Source organism: Esox lucius, chromosome 15 (assembly GCF_011004845.1).
Source record: "Esox lucius isolate fEsoLuc1 chromosome 15, fEsoLuc1.pri, whole genome shotgun sequence".
NCBI classification, from domain to species: domain Eukaryota; kingdom Metazoa; phylum Chordata; class Actinopteri; order Esociformes; family Esocidae; genus Esox; species Esox lucius.
Genome location: NC_047583.1, coordinates 17073326 through 17088438, shown reverse-complemented (window position 1 = coordinate 17088438; position 15113 = coordinate 17073326). Strand labels below are relative to the sequence as shown.

General features: G+C 44.1%; 1 protein-coding gene across 12 annotated transcripts in view; it reads left to right on the top strand.

Moving 5' to 3' along the window:
* The window catches only part of mark3a (MAP/microtubule affinity-regulating kinase 3a), a 31965-nt gene that overhangs the window by 14445 nt on the left and 2407 nt on the right, over positions 1 to 15113 (top strand). Inside the window, exons 7-18 of one of the 12 annotated variants that reach the window (XR_003782924.2) lie at positions 1143 to 1199; positions 2361 to 2597; positions 3966 to 4106; positions 5289 to 5388; positions 6777 to 6889; positions 6980 to 7127; positions 7851 to 8068; positions 8182 to 8285; positions 9161 to 9427; positions 9891 to 9917; positions 11087 to 11385; positions 14890 to 14911. Coding sequence is in view for 11 of the 12 variants with exons in the window: in XM_013137387.4 (XP_012992841.1) it covers positions 1143 to 1199; positions 2361 to 2597; positions 3966 to 4106; positions 5289 to 5388; positions 6777 to 6889; positions 6980 to 7127; positions 7851 to 8068; positions 8182 to 8285; positions 9161 to 9427; positions 9891 to 9917; positions 11087 to 11166; positions 14890 to 14934 (1537 nt within the window). In the remaining variant the exon portion in view is untranslated. Of the gene's footprint in view, positions 1 to 1142; positions 1200 to 2360; positions 2598 to 3965; positions 4107 to 5288; positions 5389 to 6776; positions 6890 to 6979; positions 7128 to 7850; positions 8069 to 8181; positions 8286 to 9160; positions 9428 to 9890; positions 9918 to 11086; positions 11386 to 14889; positions 14935 to 15113 lie in introns of those variants that run through there. The other 11 variants (XM_013137387.4, XM_013137379.4, XM_013137378.4 and 8 more) reach the window with 11 other exon arrangements.

The window sequence follows — 15113 nt, the reverse complement described above, 5'->3', positions numbered from 1 at the left end:
TCAGTGCCTAGAAGCACAGTCAAGTCTACTATTAAGAAGTGGAAGGTATTTGGTACAACACAGACCCTACCTGGGTCAGGACATTGCTCCAAACTGGATGAAAGAGCTAGGAGGAAACTGTTCAGAGAGGCTACCAAGAGGCCTACAGCAACTCTGAAGCAGTTGCAGGAATTCATGACAAAGAGTGGTCATTGTGTGCATGTGACAACAATATCACAAATTCTCCACAAATGTTGCTTGTATGAGAGGGTTGCAAGAAAAAAGCCACTCCTCAAGAAAGGCCACATGCAGTCACGATTGAGCTTTGCCAGAACGCACCTTGAAGATTCTAAGGCCACTTGGAAAAAGGTGTTATGGTCAGATGAGACTAAAATTGAATTATTTGGCCTCAACGCCAAACGATATGTCTGGTGAAAATCCAATACAGCTCACCATCCAAATAACACCATTCCTACAGTAAAGCATGGAGGTGGTAATATCATGTTATGGGGTTGTTTCCAGCAGGGACTGGAGCACTTGTCAGGATAGAAGGAAAAATGGATGGGGCAAAATACTGTCAAATTCTTGAGGAAAATCTGCTGTTCTCTGCCAGAAAGTTGTCAATGGGAAGAAGATTTACCTTCCAACATGACAATGACCCAAAGCACACAGCAAAACTGACCACACAGTGGTTGAAGGAGAAAAAGGTCCTTGCATGGCCTAGTCAGAGCCCAGACTTAAACCCCATTGAAGATCTGTGGAATGACTTGAAGACAGCGGTCCACAAATGGTCACCATCAAATTTAACTGAACTTGAGCAGTTCTGCAAAGAAGAGTGGTCAAATATTGCAACGTCTAGATGTGCAAAGTTAGTAGAGACATATCCCAACAGACTAAAGGCTGTAATTAAAGCAAAAGGTGGTTCAACAAAATACTGACACAAGGGGGTGATCCTTTTTCCATCTCAGTGATTGTTTTTTTGTTTTTTTCTGACATGTTGGTGTTATAGCTTTCACTTGGATGTTATAAGTCGCACTGAGTAAATACAGCTGAATAAAGGGGGGTGATTCTCCCCACTGTATGGGGAGGGTGAAAACAGTCAGATGGAAGATTATAACTTAATCACTGACCTTCTGTGTGTGTGTGTTTTTGTTTGTTTGTAGATTGTATCTGCTGTGCAGTACTGCCACCAGAAAAACATTGTTCATAGAGACCTGAAGGTAAAGGACCAGTGAAGACAGGGGCTGGGGGAGGACTAAAGTGGGTGTATGTATGTTGGGGTAGGAAGCAGGTTTTCAAAATAGTTTTTCCCAAATTTTGTAGCTTCCCTAATTTCATTATTTCAGTTGTACTTTCCACCCTTTTTTGTCACAGAATCTCCCAACAGGCTAGGGAGAGTTGAAGATTGCGACATGTTTTCTCTCTAGGTATCCATGCCAAGCCATTCTGCTTTTTTTCCAAACTGCATGTCCAATCAGCTCACCTTATTTTAAGACCACAGTTAGCTTTTTAAAAGTCCCCGATCTGCCTGACAGAGTTGCTAGATCACAATAAATTAAGGAAATCTCTAGTGACGATGCCACCACCCACGCTGATGCCCCATGGATCTCATTTAGTTCCCGTCCTCATGTCTGTCAGCAACACAATCTAGGTTTGAACCTAGACTATGGTGGAAAGCTTGGCATTATGAAAGAGAGCTTTAGACTGCTACGCCATCTGGGAAACCCTTGTGGTAGGATTTTTACCTGCTCATATGCTTCTGGGTTTCCACTAGATTCTGTAAGCTCAAAGTCAAATTATTTAGCCTAGAAATCAGATTCCTTTGCAGCCATGTCAGAATTAGAAGCAACATTTAAATGTTTTGGTCCTAAGGATAGGGTTAGGCATAGGGTTGTGTTTAGGATTATGTGTAATACAATTTTAAGAGAAATTGGAGTTTCTCCCCTGCTGTACATACACACTTTAAGGGCCATTCTGTTTAGCCCCCCTCTGTTATGGTGCCACGTGGAATAAATATTGATGTTCCTGTATTTTTATCTTGGTAAGTGCAAAGGGGTCGACCTCCGTGGGAGTTACTCTATTCAACCTCCCATCTCTCTGCCAGCAGCAGCGGCATCTCTGTTAAGCTTCATGAATGATCCATGAGGACAGAGATGTGAGAGCAGCCATCTCCACCTTGTGTGTTTGTGCCACTGGGGAGATTAAAAAGCACCGTTAAACTTTAACCACAACCCTAACTTTAAATTATAGAGCACTTTGTTTTTGAGGAGGTTTTCAGTGCTGGGCCATCTCCATCAGCATCGGTCTGTTTTTTTCTATTTCATCTCAATGCTAGTGTTCACTGCATCCCTCCTTCCATTTTTTCCCTCCTGGGTCTCTAGGCAGAGAATCTGCTTCTGGATGCAGATATGAACATAAAGATAGCAGACTTTGGTTTCAGTAATGAGTTCACCATGGGCAACAAGCTGGACACGTTCTGTGGCTCCCCGCCCTACGCTGCACCAGAACTGTTCCAGGGCAAGAAGTATGACGGGCCTGAAGTAGATGTCTGGAGCCTGGGGGTCATCCTCTACACGCTGGTCAGCGGATCACTGCCCTTTGATGGGCAGAACCTCAAGGTCTGTAGGGACACTTCCGTCCTCTTGTTTTCTATGTAGGATAATGATGTTCAATATCTATATTTCCAGACAATTTGCAACTGATTTTCATTTAAATTAATAAAATTCAGCAAAGAAATAATATATATTTTATCACTTTTGCAGATCAACATCAGTCCATGTTGATGTGGCTCATGAAAGTCACTTTTGATTAGTGGCATTATGTGGCATTATGAAGACATTTTGAAAAGTTGCACTCTTATGTATGTAGTGAATAGTGTTTTTAACCCCCCAGAAATCTAAGATAGATGTGTCCTTCTGAACTGAGCTGCAGGTCAGGGGTTTTAATTTTAGGCCTTGGGGGTGCAGCAGAATTCAGTTGTTCTGATATGAGATGTATAAACCATTGTAGTCACAATATAGTAATGACCTAAATGACAGCGACAACAATCACGTTTTTATTTGTTCAGATCCAGTAGCCAGGAGAATAATTTTAACAAATGTCCTGGAAAGCTTTTCTGGGAAACCTAGCCTTTAGACAATGCCCCACACTTTGCAGTTTTGTCATTGACTGGTAGTGTTTTTGACAGCTAAGGAACTACATAACTGAAACCCTATTGTGGGTGTGTTGGAGAAAGATGGACCTTTATGAGCCAAGAATGCATGTGTAGATAACTGCGTTTGGGTTGTGATACTGAATCAATCAATCAAATGTATTTGTAAAGCCCTTTTTACATCAGCAGTTGTCACAAAGGGCTTTTACAAAACACCCAGCCTGAAACCCCAAGGAGCAACAACAACTATTGAAGCACAGTGGCTAGGAAAAACTCCTTAAGAGAGGCTGAAATTTAGAAAGAAACCTAGAGAGGAACCATCCTTAGTGGGGTAACCAGTCGTCTTCTGTCTGTGTCAGGTGAACATTTTAAGAGTACAAGCTGAAGTCACTGTGCATCCATCTTGGTACTCCTGAGGCTTCCAGCTGGGAGTGCTATCTTAAATGACTCAACACCCCAGACATAGCATCACCAGTCCAGGGTTCAGGGACGCAGCCGTGGTATATTGCAGTATATTACAATCCCCTGAGATGCCTTATTGTGATTGTAAACTGATTACCAACTCAGTTAATGCAGAAAAAAAGGATGTGACATCATACCCGTGGTATACAGTCATATACCACAGCTATCAGCCAATCAGAATTCAGGATTTGAACAACCCAGTTTATGGTATTAGATAACATAATGTTTTACAACTAAATCGTATAGACAAACCAAACTGGAAAATGTCCTTAACTGACCTCTCCATCCCTGTGAAGCAGTTCACAAAGAGGGTTTTGAGAGAACCTTACCCTGACCTCTAACCCTGACCTCTACTCTGTATCTTCTCCCATAGGAGCTAAGGGAACGTGTTTTAAGGGGGAAGTACCGTATCCCTTTCTACATGTCCACTGACTGTGAGAACCTCCTCAAGAGATTTCTGGTGCTCAACCCGGCCAAGCGGGGGACTCTCGAGGTGAGGGAGGACAGCGAAAATGTAAATATTCTACACTTCTTCTTTTATTTCGCTCCACCATGGCATGACGGTACTGCAGAACATTCTCTCCATTCTTCATCTCCATCCGTTCACCACTCTCTCTTGCTCTCCCCCACCCCCCCCCCCCACCACTACTGGCCAAATACATAATTCATGATCACACTTCATCCTTCTGGTTTTATTTAGGTTGAGAGAAATGCAGGCAAAGCAAAGAGTTGTCTTGTTTTTTTTCTTGTGTGTATTCACATTGTGTGCTCACATCAGTGCTCATCCTTCCTGACAACAGTAGTTCAGATTAGATAGAGCTCTGCACTGAAAGATGCCCTTAGAAAATATTATATGGTCTTTGTGGTTGGACATTTCCTATTTCCATTATTTTGCAAACCCATCATACACATCAGTACTGTCCTATAATTATACGGTACTGGGCAAATGTCTTAGGCCAACTGAGAAAATTGTTTTCTGAGCTGTAAGTGTTTATTTGTTCAACACAAAAGAAATATTAATACATTGAAAAGGAACAAAAACATGTTCCTTAGAAGTAATTTGCTTTTGTTTACTTGTAATGACTTCAGGCAGTCCTGTGGTAACTTCAAAGCTTCTTGCCATAACTCTTCTTTTTAGTTTGGCTGTTTTTTGTGCTTCTCCCAAGTGATCTTAGAAATCTTCAATTATGTTGAGGTTAGGGCCCTGAGGTGGCCATTCAAGTGCTGTTAGTGTTCCATCTACAGACTTCCACTCCAAGTAGGTTTTAATTGTCTTTGCATAGTGTTTTGGGTCATTAAAACGTTTCCAGTCCGTCAAAGAGGGCCATTTCCTGTAAGATCTTTAAGTACTCTTCATCAGATGCAGACAGCTTTTTGGATCTTCCACTTCAGCTTACTCACGTTCTTTTATTTTTTTTTTGGTTTCTTCACATTTCTTCTAGCAATCTTACAGTGTATACATTTCCTTTTGGACAACACATGCATTTTTCTTTATGTTTTATTGTGTTATTGTTTATTTATATTCATTCTAATGTTATATGGAGTTTTTACAAGCAAATAAACACATACAGTCCAGATAAATGGCTTCAGAAATGTTCTCAGGTGGCCTTTTTTCACGGTACTGTATGTAAACCTGTGATCATAATGATAGGACTTTGTGTTATGAGGAGCCCTTTTTTCTGCCTTTTCCTTTCAGCAAATCATGAAGGACCGATGGATAAACGCAGGATCGGAGGAGGACGAGCTAAAGCCTTTCGTAGAACCAGAACAGGACATCACAGATCAGAAGAGAATAGGTAATAAACACAGGAGAATCGCTGCCCTTGTTTCTGTGAAAAGCTGTAGGTAACGTATGTAGGTAGCCGCAGCACAGCTGTCAGTATTTCAGCACCTTGTAGTTTTGAAAAGAAAAAGATGAAGTGCAGCATAAAAGCATGCCCTGTTTCTGCCAGAGTCCCAGAGAGGGAGAAAAACAGGAGACAGTGAGAGATCCTCCGCATCTTGCCCTGGATTAAAGCTCCAAGGGGGTGAGGGAGGGGGAAGAGGGTGTACACTCAGAAAGATGTCCTCTGGAGTGTGGGGGTATTGCATAACAGCAGCTGGGATCTCTGTCAGAGCACATGTGTTAGAAGAGGCTGCCAGCTGCTTAGCGCAGAGTGAGAGAGCGGGAGGGAGGAAGGAGCACATGTTTGACTATGGCTCTGTAGTCTATGGGAGCAAGATCACATGTTTCAGTGTTCCCCATGTCTTTGGCCCAGTGGAGCACTTACTCCTCACGGGGTTTAGTGAAGCCTGATCTGCCCCAAAACATAGTCATTGGGGAACACTATAGCTGAGTGGGGAAATGTAAAGAGATAGAGACCTGGTCTCTACGAGAGCTTAGCCTCCCCGTCGGGCATGCGTCTCTCAACGTGGTGCCAGCAGCCAAACGGGGGTGGAAGTGATTGGTTGTGAGGCAAAAGACAATGGGGAAATATTGGCTGGGTTAAAGATAGTTATGCGTTGGGTAGCAATGATTGGTCGGGAGACCTCTGTCCACAACGGTTGTGTTCTGATAACACCCAACCTGGAATACTTGTCCCGGCTCTAGGGCTGGACGACAGGACCATGTAACCCTCTATCCACGATGTTGGACATCCATCGACGATTGCAACGACCTCCCAATATCACTTTTTGCTATATTTGAACTTGACTTGTGCCACCTGGGTCCACTAGCACACAATTATGCAGCGTAAGAAGCGAAAAGCAGGGCAAAATGCCAAATGGTCTATTCCCTGATTTCCCTATTTGTCATGGACTATATTCTTCATGTTTAAATACGTACATTATGTGGTAGTTAGAATATTACCAATTGCAAGAAAAAAATGAAGAATGTAGAAAGGAGCAAGAACTCTGAGCAACAAGCGACGTTAATGTCAAATTGGTTATACGTTTTTTTCCACTCTGGTCTTTTATGATCAGCCATCGAAGCCAAGAGTGGATTGGCTTAATGGAATTATATTTAAAACTTTTTTTGCTAATGCACGTGTTTGACTATGGCTCTGTAGTCTATGGGAGAAAGATCACATGTTTCAGTGTTCCCCATGTATTTGGGGAACACTGAAGTCCCTAAAAAGTCCAAACGTTGTTGCCAGTGGTTCTTGAGACCAGAGCTAAGCGTGAACCCTTGTCTGTGCTGTTCCAGATGTCATGGTGGGGATGGGCTACTCTCTAGAGGAGATCCAGGAGTCACTGGCCAAGATGAAGTATGACGAGATCACTGCCACCTACCTGCTGCTGGGGAGAAAGTCTTCTGAGGTCAGACAGACACGACAGAGGTCTTGATAACTATAGTCTGTTTAGTGTCCATTCTTTTTAATGTGTTTGTTCTGAATGATAATCCCCAAGCTGGAGCCCAGTGAGTCAACGTCCAACAGCAACCTGTCCCTGGCTAAACCTCGTCCCACCAGTGAGCTCAACAGCCAGTCCCCATCCCACCTCAAAGTCCAAAGGACTATCACCTCCAACCAGAAACAGAGACGCTACAGTGATCAGGGTGAGCCAGTTGCTCATATTAACTATTTAAAGGAAAATCATCACTTTTGTTTTTTGTAGTTTCAACGATTTCTCTCCCCAATTTTGCAAAATCAAAATTATGATGAGTCCAACCTCACAGCAACCGCCAACATACTCAGGACAGTCAGTCGAGACCAAGCTTACGTGTCTAAGGAGAATGTTTAATGTGGTGTTCTGCCTTGATTGAGCCCACAGGCGCCCAAGCCAGCCGCAATGAGTCGCCAATGAGCGTGACAAGGCAAAGCAAAAATATTTCACTACTAACCCCCTAAACATGGATGCTGCAGGCCCATTGCAGTGCCCCCCTGGGCTAGTATTCAAGGAAGACTCAAACCCTGGTCTCACAACCACACAGCAAACTAACTATGAGGAAGGAACTTTACCAAAATACAGATTATTTGATTCAAGTATTTCTCCAAAGCTACAGTGAGGGAAGAAATTATTTGATCCCATGCTGATTTTGTATGTTTGCCCATTGACAAAGAAATTATCAGTCTTTAATTTCAATGGTAGGTTTATTTGAACCGTGAGAGACAGAATTAAAAAACTAAAAATCAAGAAAAACGCATGTCAAAACATTTTATGAATTGATTAGCATTTTAGTGAGTGAGATAAGTATTCAATGATATGCACGTCAATAGTATGTTCAGTTTTTTATCTTTTTCAACCGTCCCGTCTTCCTGGTTTTCTCTCTCTTACCCAGTGGGTCAGAATGTTCCACCAGCATTAGGAAATCCCAAGCGGAGCCTGGCCAGCACGGCGGAAAACCACATCAAAGAGGAGGGAGGGGTGCAGCTCCGGAAACCCAACCCTCCAGGGGGACGCATTGTGCTGCCCTCCAGCCCCCTGATGGGGAACGCCACCAACCCCAACAAGGCTGATATTCCCAATGGCAAGAAGAGCGCTCCCGTCGTCCCCAACGTGAGTGTGTGCTGTTTCAATTCCATTATTGACTTGGCACTTAAAGTAGGGAGGAATTCTTTCCTCTGCTTGCTGAACCTGTGCTGAATCTGCGTGTATGTTGCACGTTACAGAATAACACCGGCTCTGGTGGGATGACCAGGAGAAACACGTATGTGTGCAGCGACAGGAATACTACCGACCGGCTCTCTGTCATTCCCAATGGGAAAGAGAACAGGTAAGTCAAATGGCATCAAAACCCCTCTCACAGGAAGCCTTCACATGGGGTCGGTGTTCGGCACAACACCTTCCCTGTCCCTCCACCCAGACTCAAAGGAGAAACCACGACTAATGATACTGTTACCATGGAACTTATTAATTAAAAGCAAGACCATGCCTCCCGGGGGAGAATGATCTTGCTCTCCTTCTACCCCCTTTCTCTAAACGAGTACGTTGTGCTGCGGTTGTGTCCCAGTATGACTGAGATGTCCGTCTGTGTCACAAAACGCCCCCTTGTTGTCTGACACGTCCACCTGGATCCGGCTGAGGAACCGGGTCTCTGTCAATCCCAGAGACTCTGGGTGCCCCACTTCCCTCTGGACTTCTACAGGCCCACCAGAACGGCGGGCAGGCCAGTCAAGTGTAGACCTGTCTCTGTCTCAGGCCCTCTGACCCACAGATTGGCCCCCAGCATCGACGTCCATCTCTTTCGTGGACTTCCCATCCTCTCTCTAATCTCTTGCGGGTGACAGACCCTACTTTTATTACGACCGTGCACACGAACCTCGGTTCCTGAATATGTCCAACCTCTGCTGGGACCTGGCGGTTCTGGCCTGGCTCCTGTCTGGCTCCTGTAGATCAGCCAGCCATGTCTACCTCAACCTGCATCAGTCACTCCAGCGCCTTACTTTTAGTTTCATCTGTATTTTAAAACTCTTACCTCAGTTTCATGATAACGAACCTTAGTGATGTACTGCTATGACATTAAATGAACATACTTGACACAGACCTGATGTCCTTGTTTTGTGTTCTGGTGATGTTCAGCTGATGGTCCATTTGTTGCACAGCCAGGTCTTCTCTCTCACGTTCTCCCTCCCACCGTCCTGCCTGCAGTGTGGCGGTGTCTCCTGGCCAGCGGAACCCTGTGGCATCCACCCACAGCATCACCAGCACCACCACGCCAGACAGACTGCGTTTCCCACGAGGCACGGCGAGCCGCAGCACCTTCCACGGCAGCCAGTTGAGGGAGCGGCGCACAGCCACGTACAACGGGCCACCGGCGTCACCCACCCTGTCCAACGACGCCGCGCCCCTTTCCCAGACTCGCAGTCGCGGCACCAGCAACCTCTTTTCCAAACTTACCTCAAAACTCACACGCAGGTAGGTGGGACAGGGACTGAAGCTCCAAGCCCCTCAGATTTACTATACAAGCTGTATGGTTTATTTTTTGTTGTCTTTAAGTGATGAAACCCTGTGCCTTTTAGCACCATAAATGACATTGTGTGAAAGATTCACAGTTCTACTAACAGTAGATTGATTGAAGAGCACTAGTTATGTAGCCTGGGCGCCAGCCTCAGAGAGAGACAAAAGGAAATGTTCCAAACCAGCAGGAAAACCTGAGTAGAGTGAACACATTTTAGATAGGTAGCTGGGCTACTGTCAACAATTCTGCAGTTTCCCAAGACTAACCTGACAGAGGAATAGAAATCAACATCTTCTCACCATTCATTATTCCAAACACCCAACCATCCTGTCGCTGTTCTTTCATTTTAAGACTCAACCAATCATATATTTGTCCTGCCCCATTTTCACTGTTTCTTTATGTTTCCTGATTCTCTTGTAGAAACATGTCATTCAGGTTTACCAAAAGGTAGGATCCCTTATTGCCTTCAGTGTGTGCAATTAATCAACTAAAACTCTCTTTAACCAATGATCAGAGGAGCTGGAACTTTCAAACTAACGCAATGCTGATAACCTTCATGCTTTGTGGCTGTGATTGGTCTTAGGTTTCTGGGGTAGATAGATCAGGAAAAACATTTATCAACAGCCAACAGAAAGCTTGCCTCTAATCCATCTTCTGTGCATCTGGTAGGGGCCTTGTCCACTTGCATACGTGCTATCGATTTTGATGTTTAGATTTTTATGTTTTTCACAAAGTAAAGATTGGTCAGTATTGAACTGTTGTTTCGGGTATGTTTTATCTAGACAGATTTTTTGATTCTGTTCTAAATCTAACTTGTCTGGATCTCTGTCCAGTGTTGGGTTTGCATGATGTTTGTGGTTTATGACAGATGGTCCCTGTGATAATTTGGGTGGTTTGTGGCAATGTGATCAGCTTTGCAATGTGGTGGCGCAGAATATAGATTATTCTGATGAGTCATTGTATATACGACGTTGGGAACGTTGATTTCTGGAACATCGGTATGTCAATTGATATGTGTACCCAAGTGGAATCTGAAATAAATTCTGACTGGGGTTTAAGTGGTAGCAAGATCAGATGTAATTCAAAAACAATGACATTTCTTCTTTTGGTGAGCAGACTGTTGTCCTGTGTCCGGTTGTGTAGTAAGTCCACCCATTTTTATACAAGCACAAAGGAATTCATGCCTTGATGCATCAGTTTGTTAACATTTACAAGTGGATGGCCTGGCTGTTCAGGCGTTGTTGTTTAGAATTATGGACAAAGGAGAATCCCTTCCACCGTACATTCTCCTCAGGAAACCTCCTGTTTAGTGACACACTGACACCTAGTGGCAACCTGGTGATCGTCATCTCAGGAAGTGGTGCCGCATTTGCAATCCTCGCATCGTTTTTCCATCACCATGTTCTTGTCACACATTTCATTTCTCTGCTGATTCTTATTTCTGAACAAATCTTGACAATGGTGGGTTCAAGTATAGGGATGGAAGTCTCTTCTCTCAGTAGTAGGCAATGAGCCCTTCATTCTTCTCCTCACTCTTCTATTGCTGTGTGCCAATGTCTCCCTGACCTTTCTGTGCCCTTTAACCTTGGACCTTTCACTGCTTTTCCTCCCCTCAGGGTCAGTATTGACCCAACCAAACGGCAGACAGCCAAATCAGGGCCTGCCATCCCTTCTGCCCAGGGAGCAAAGACTCTTAGTAAGTCTTCTGTCCACCCATCTCTCCTCATGTCCCCCTTTCCTCTTCCTCCTCGTCATTCTGGCGTTATTGGCCTGTGATCATGTCGTACATAAAGTTTCTTTCTTTCTTACTCTCATGTGTCCGTAAAAAAAATAGACTTTCAGAATCCATCTTTTCTTCCAGATTCAGGAGCAGAAGATATAGACAGTTGTAGGAAGCTGCAGATGGAAACCTAGAGTAAGGGATCATTTCAACCAATATGTCCCCACAAGAGTTAGGCTCAACTCAGTATGTGTCAGAGTTCTGTTTGGGGAGAACTGACTGGAGTACACACCCCAATATGGTCCCATTCCTTTCAGTATGAAACACACACACTCCCAGCCCCTATCCCTGTCTCAGACACAGTCTCAGATCTCTTCCCCAACCCCTTTGCTAGTATCTGCTGTCACACCCACTAAGAACCTAGGCTCCTAGAACCATCCTGGTCTCGCAAGCTCATATTCAGTTTTCCTCCACCAGTACAGAATGTGAAGATCAGGATGGTTCTGTGAGGCAGCTAAGGCCCTCCGGGAATCACATTTCCTTTAGCCACCTTTAGATTCATTTCGAGGCTAGCCTGTGTCTTTTTTATCCCACTACTCATTTAGAACTGTGGATCTAAAATGCATTAGTTAGTTAAAATGTCCCTGTGACTGGTGATCCTGGTTGTCTTTCAAAACAAAATAAAACACATATCCAGTGTCAACTGGAGTCAGGAAACAAGTTAGAGGACCTCTGACCTGCTGTCTGTCAACCTCAGGACTGCATGAGCCCTCCCACAACAACCCCAGTCTGCATGCAATGGCCCAAATAGACAACAAATGTTTGTTGTGGGCACACACGTGTGTTGGGATGTCTGGACTGTACCTCCGCTATATGGTTTTGTTTTTATGTTTTAGTGAATCTCTTCACGTCACCAAGCTTACCCAAGTTGTCATACTGTCATTCAACACATTTCCATTGTTGTACCCTTTGCTTTGTGTCGGCCGATGAACCACTTTCTTGTTTATTTCCTCTTGTTTTTATTCTGTGTTAAAGAAGCAAAAGAGTTAAAAGTCTCTTCTACTTTGAATTGTGCGCAAGTGTCCACTCTTCCATAATATGTTTATAGGTATTTAGTGGTGGGATTATATAACTTAGTACAGTGGGGAGAACAAGTATTTGATACACTGCCGATTTTGCCGGTTTTCCCACTTACAAAGCATGTAGAAGTCTGTAATTTTTATCATAGGTACTCTTCAACTGTGAGTGACGGAATCTAAAACAAAAAGCCAGAAAATCTCATTGTATGATCTTTAAGTAATTAATTTGCATTTTATTGCATGACATAAGTATTTGATACATCAGAAAAACAGAAGTTAATATTTGGTACAGAAACCTTTGTTTGCAATTACATACGTTTCCTGTAGTTCTTGACCAGGTTTGCACACACTGCAGCAGGGATTTTGGCCCACTCCTCCATACAGACCTTCTCCAGATCCTTCAGATTTCCGGGCTGTCGCTGGGCAATACGGACTTTCAGCTCCCGCCAAAGATTTTCTATTGGGTTCAGGTCTGGAGACTGGCTAGGCCACTCCAGGACCTTGAGATGCTTCTTAGGCCTAGTCCACATGAACACGGGTATTTTTATAACCGTGACTTTTTTTACGCGGTTCGGCCTTCCGTCCACATGAAAACGCAGTTTCAGGGCACTGTAACCGAACATTTTTGAAAACTCCGGCCAGGGTGAGCATTTTCAGAAACGCCGGTTACAGTGTTGTCATGTGGACAGTATAACCGGGTTTTTTGCCTTGCGACGTCAGAGTGTGCGCCGTTATCCGCTGTGTTTGACGTCATATTGTGCGCCGCTAACTGCTTTGTTGATGTTTGTTGACGATTCTTTGCAATGGCGGATGTAGCCCAAATCGTGCTTATAACAACTGTGCTGCTAACAGGGCTTCTAACATGTATACAGATACATGCTCAATTATATCCTCTTTACGATGAGGAAACTCTTGGGACGTCTCAGGGTAATGCTCTAGAAACAACGCTAGGATGTCGGCATACTTGGACTGGCAAGACTCCCAGTCCACATTTTCATGTGTTTTGTTAACTTTATATTCACGTGTGACATTAAGTAAAATCTCAACTTCGCCATCAGTCCAAACATACGACTCTCCCTTTCCTCTGTTCGTCATGTTGTTAGTCTAGTGGAACCGGTAATAACTTTTTTCTAGGCTTCTGATTGGCCAAGGTGACTTTACGATTTGGGTTATATCGCCGTATGCTGGTGTGGCATGCTCTTGACAGCGCGTTTTTGTGTTTTCATGTGGACGGAGATTTATTTTAAACCGAGCATGTGTGGACGGGTTTTTTTTTTTTTTAAACGGAGGAGAAAAAACTCCGGTTATAAAAATACCCGTGTGGACTAGGCCTTACTCCTTAGTTGCCCTGGCTGTGTGTTTCGGGTCATTGTCATGCTGGAAGACCCAGCCACGACCCATCTTCAATGCTCTTACTGAGGGAAGGAGGTTGTTGGCCAAGATCTCACGATACATGGCCCCATCCATTTTCCCTTCAATATGGTGCAGTCATCCTGTCCCCTTTGCGGAAAAGCATCCCCAAAGAATGATGTTTCCACCTCCATGCTTCACGGTTGGGATGGTGTTCTTGGGTTGGTGTTGGGATGGTGTTGTACTCATCCTTCTTCTTCCTCCAAACACGGCGAGTGGAGTTTAGGCCAAAAAGCTCTATTTTTTTCTCATCAGACCACATGACGTTCTCCCATTCCTCCTCTGGAAAATCCAGATGGTCATTGGCAAACTTCAAACGGGCCTGGACATGCGCTGGCTTGAGCAGGGGGACCTTGCGTGCGCTGCAGGATTTTAATCCATGACGGCGTAGTGTGTTACTAATGGTTTTCTTTGAGACTGTGGTCCCAGCTCTCTTCAGGTCATTGACCAGGTCCTGCCGTGTAGTTCTGGGCTGATCCCTCAATTTCCTCATGATCATTGATGCCTCACGAGGTGAGATCTTGCATGGAGCCCCAGACCGAGGGAGATTGACCGTCATCTTGAACTTCTTCCATTTTCTAATAATTGCGCCAACAGTTGTTGCCTTCTCACCAAGCTGCTTGCCTATTGTCCTGTAGCCCATCCCAGCCTTGTGCAGGTCTACAATTTTATCCCTGATGTCCTTATACAGCTCTCTGGTCTTGGCCATTATGGAGAGGTTGGAGTCTGTATGATTGAGTGTGTGGACAGGTGTCTTTTATACAGGTAACGAGCTCAAACAGGTGCAGTTAATGCAGGTAATGAGTGGAGAACAGGAGGGCTTCTTAAAGAAAGAGCCGGAATTCTTACTGGTTGGTAGGTGATCAAATACTTATGTCATGCAATAAAATGCAAATAAATTATAAAAAAATCATACAATGTGATTTTCTGGATTTTTGTTTTAGATTCCGTCTCTCACAGTTGAAGTGTATCGATGATAGAAATGTCAGACCTTTACATGCTTTGTAAGCAGGAAAACCTGCAAAATCGGCAGTGTATCCAAATACTTGTTCTCCCCACTGTATATACATTATATAACTTTCAATTTATATTCATAGTATATCTCAAGGTTACTTTTGTCAACCATGAAAATAATATTTCTGCCATCAGAAGTCCACATTTGTTTTTTTTCTCTTTTCTCCTAATCTTGCTCTGCTCCCTCAACTGTCAGAGTCTCAACAGAGTTTGAGAGAAACGGGAGATTTGAGGGCTCAAGGTGAGGTGTATATGTTCCTTTCTCAGCCTGATCCTCCTGTGATGACGGTCTTGTTGTCACTTCACTCCCAGCTCTGATTTTCGTTTATTGTCAGTCAACCAGTCCCCTCTACCTACCCGCAGGGTTTAGCATCCCTCACCTTCAGCTCATGAATATGGTGTCTGGCTGCGACATAGGCT